Source organism: Monopterus albus, unplaced genomic scaffold (assembly GCF_001952655.1).
Source record: "Monopterus albus unplaced genomic scaffold, M_albus_1.0 scaffold57.1, whole genome shotgun sequence".
In the NCBI taxonomy this organism is placed as follows: domain Eukaryota; kingdom Metazoa; phylum Chordata; class Actinopteri; order Synbranchiformes; family Synbranchidae; genus Monopterus; species Monopterus albus.
The window spans coordinates 1,615,505-1,619,411 of NW_018127937.1; the positions used below are offsets into that span (position 1 = coordinate 1,615,505).

Below are 3,907 nucleotides of genomic sequence, written 5' to 3' on the forward strand. Positions count from 1 at the left end.
TATGTTTTTCTGTCAATATGGGGTGCTGTGTGTACATTAATGAGGAAAAAAATGAACTTAAATGATTTTAGCATATGGCTGCAATATAACAAAGAGTGAAAAATTTAAGGGGGTCTGAATACTTTCCGTACCCACTGTATGTAAATATCTTGTGGAGAATATTCAGTTTACAGTGATGTGAAATGAACGAAAGCAGCAGATCCTCACTTTGGTGGCTGCGTAATGTTTGGCATTTCTGATGTCAGATTATTTATGAACTAATTTATTAATCACCACTGAGGTGAATGAAATATTATGTTGCATGCATGATATAAAGCAAAACTAATTTGACCATTATCAATTGCAAAGCACACAAAGTTGATTATATTTAAGATAACAATGTGTCTTAAATATCTGGCAGGAGTGGCACCAGGGGTGGCCAGTCTAATTCTGCGACCGGGGCCACTCCTGGCCACCCCTTGGCTCCACCCATGGCTATATGTCATAATCTGTTATATTTTAGTACTGAAGTATCAGAAATTTTCTTCTTACTTTATATAAAACTGTGGCTCAGGAAACTATTTTGAATCAATATTGTATGTCAGAGGTGTGTGTTTGGACATCAGTCGGCAAAACCTTGCTTACAAAGTTGTAGTTTGAGCAGATGGAAATGATCCATTTCTCCCTCCTCCTCCACCTCCTGATCCTCCAGTGAGAGTGGGTGTGGGTGGACGGGAGCAGTCTTTTGCAGTCTGCTAGATGGTTGTATCCTGCTCTGTGTTTCTATAGAGGCTCAGAGTTCCCAAAGTCGCACCCACATGGGAGAGATCACATCCCCGAGTGACTTGATCAGAATTCTCATGTGGGAGGAGATGCTGGTCTCAAAACATCTGCTGATATATCAGTGTTCCTCAACACACGCAGGAGTGTTTGTCCTCAGGTTTGTCATGATGACTCACTCACAGTATTACGATACCATGAGCCAGCAACATGCAAAACACTGACAACACTGTAATGTATCGGGTTTCTACAAAGTGTGATCTTTAGCTTCAGCGCTCTATTAGCAATGTGCACAATAACATTATAAGCTGGAAGTCTCTTAGCATTGCACCGATACTTTCTACTACAGTGGTTCATCTTAGGGACTGATGATTCATGTCAGGACCAGTCATCTAATGTAGTCTAAATGAGAGGGACTTTTACTTACAGAAGCCTGAACTCCCAAAATAACTTTTGCTCTGTGCAGTTCTGTTCCATTTTCCTCCAAATCAGGTTGAGTTATGGAAATTTAAAATGCTCTGACTTTGATTTCATTATCTTTAAGGGCAAATGTCTGCAGGCATGCACAATGATAGTGCTGCTGGATATTTAATTAAAGTCTTATCTTCAACCCACAAGTCCTGGTACACTAACCTCTAACAGGGAAACCTGGTGAATTTTAAGATTGGTTGATCAGATATTCAGGCGTTTTAAAATGTCTTAATTCTATCCAGGTCAGTCACGGTAGCATGGTTGCAAGCAGTGACTGATGAGATGTTACGTTTCATTTGATGATCCATAAATCATGTTGACACCTCAGCTTAATAGACTACAGTCGCTTGGTCTGGTACATTTTTAAAAATAGGGCTTTTTGTTCGATTGCTTGGATGTTCAGTTTTCTTATTCACATCCAGAGTAACTTTAAGGAAGCGAAACCTTTTGGTGCAGATGCACAGACACATTTTCTCCTCTGGGAGTTTCCCGAAGCAGGCTGTGAGCACAGAATGGATGAGGGTAAACTAACAAGCACCATCTTTGGGGGCTCACTAAAGCGTCTTAAGGTGCCTAATGGGAGCAGGGGGAATTCTTCAGCTTTAATGGTCACCTCTTTAATGAACTGTTTCTGAGAGTTTGACCTTTTTCCCTCTGTGTCTGGCAGCTGAATCCGCTGGGCCTGCTGACTATGCCCCGGAGCCCCACCTCCAGTGAGGATGAGATGGCCCAAAGCTTTTCTGACTACTCCGATGACTGTGCCTCCGACAGCTCCCGCGAAGAGACCGTTTACGAGACTATAAGGGCCACTGCTGAGCCACCGCTGAGCCACATGGACGACATTCACATCAACTCGCTGGTCATCCGTGTCATCATCCCTGACCTGCAGCAGACAGTGAGTGTGTGAGGGATGGGGATAGTCACTTGTGGGTGTGTGATTGTGTGGGAGTCCATGAACTCAATTCGTTTTCAGTGCTGACATCGGTGTATTGATTATACAGCCTTGTTTAGATCCACTGTAGGATTAATGATGGTGTATTTAACACTCTTCTATCCTTGTGTGCTGTCTTCACTGAGCTTGTTTTGGGAGGCATACACAGTAAACTCAAGTACAACACTGTAGGCCGAAGAATTAAAGCTGCTGGAAGGGCTGCTTTTCAGTCATGGGTCATAATCACGTCAGTAAGTATTAAGCAAATTTTAAAAATGTCCGTAAAGTGAAAAAGAAAGAAAGAAGAAGATGATGTTCTATAGATGAAGGTCCAGACTTCATACATGCACAGAGAGGTGGTGTTGAAAAACAACTACAGGAAGAAAACATATATTTTATTTGCATTCATTATGAAATTGAGTAGTTTAAATGTCCATAACATGCAAACTTCTGTGGTACTGTCAAATTTAAGGTAAAAGTTCAACATTGTGGGAAATATACTTTCTCGCGAGAAGTTGGATGAGAAGACACCGACATATGTCTGTTCAGAATGAAGCTACAGCCAGCAGCTGGCTAGCTTAGTAGAAAGACTGGAAGCAACAAGCCTGGCTCTGTCCAAAGGTAACAAGACTACTTATTAATGACAGGTACTGGTAGGCAGATTTAGTTTATTCTGTTGGACAGTCAGGTCAGCTATTTTCCTGTTTTCAGTTTGTGCTAATCAAAGTTCATATCAAAGATATGAGAACTGATTGGGTGCTGCTTGCTGTTACTTGAAACAGGGTTGATGTGACTGAACCAAACAGTAGGTTTAGCACTGTGTAAAAGCAGAACTACTGTTTGGGCTTGCCACTTTCAAAGTGTTACACAAATGGTCATTTCCAATGTTTGTGGAAAGTGTTTGTGGGGGCGGGATTTCAGAAGATGATGCCTTAAGGTTGAAATACATGTCGGGTTTTGCTCCTAAGAATTTCACTGAATATGAAACACTACAACCTATCTTCACACCCTCGTTCTCATTCCCCGCTCACTTGTGCTGCACAAGTTGGAAACTGCTGCCTGTGTTTGACCACTTTCTCTTGTATGTCATGGTTTATCAGTAATTTGAAGATACCACATGCTTCATATTGGTGTCACTGAACTGGCAACAAACTAAAATATAAGTATTTTAAAAAGAAAAACTAGATAAATGTAACATCTTCTAATTTATTCTGTTTGATTTAATATATCATGTGTTAACAAAGTCCAAGGTGTTGTTGTCTCAGTGTGGTGTGGTGTGGTGTTCATCTGAAATAACTTCCAAGTGAATACTGCTGCTCCTGGGGGCTGTATATACAGTGGGTATGGAAAGTATTCAGACCCCCTTAAATTTTTCACTCTTTGTTATATTGCAGCCATATGCTAAAATCAGTTAAGTTCATATTTTTCCTCATTAATGTACACACAGCACCCCATATTGACAGAAAAACACAGAATGTTTGACATTTTTGCAGATTTATTAAAAAAGAAAAACTGAAATATCACATGGTCATAAGTATTCAGACCCTTTGCTCAGTATTTAGTAGAAGCACCCTGTTGAGCTAATACAGCCATGAGTCTTTTTAGGAATGATGCAACAAGTTTTTCACACCTGCATTTGGGGATCCTCTGCCATTCCTCCTTGCAGATCCTCTCCAGTTCTGTCAGGTTGGATGGTAAACATTGGTGGACAGCCATTTTCAGGTCTCTCCAGAGATGCTCAATGGG

At 41.0% G+C, this 3,907-nt stretch overlaps 1 protein-coding gene across 8 annotated transcripts in view; it reads left to right on the plus strand.

Moving 5' to 3' along the window:
- The window catches only part of LOC109961624 (SH3 and multiple ankyrin repeat domains protein 2), a 172,659-nt gene that overhangs the window by 49,353 nt on the left and 119,399 nt on the right, over nucleotides 1-3,907 (plus strand). For all 8 annotated transcript variants that reach the window (XM_020602590.1, XM_020602594.1, XM_020602597.1 and 5 more), the window contains one exon: nucleotides 1,898-2,125. In XM_020602590.1, the coding sequence (XP_020458246.1) occupies nucleotides 1,898-2,125 (228 nt within the window). The remainder of the gene's footprint in view (nucleotides 1-1,897; nucleotides 2,126-3,907) is intronic.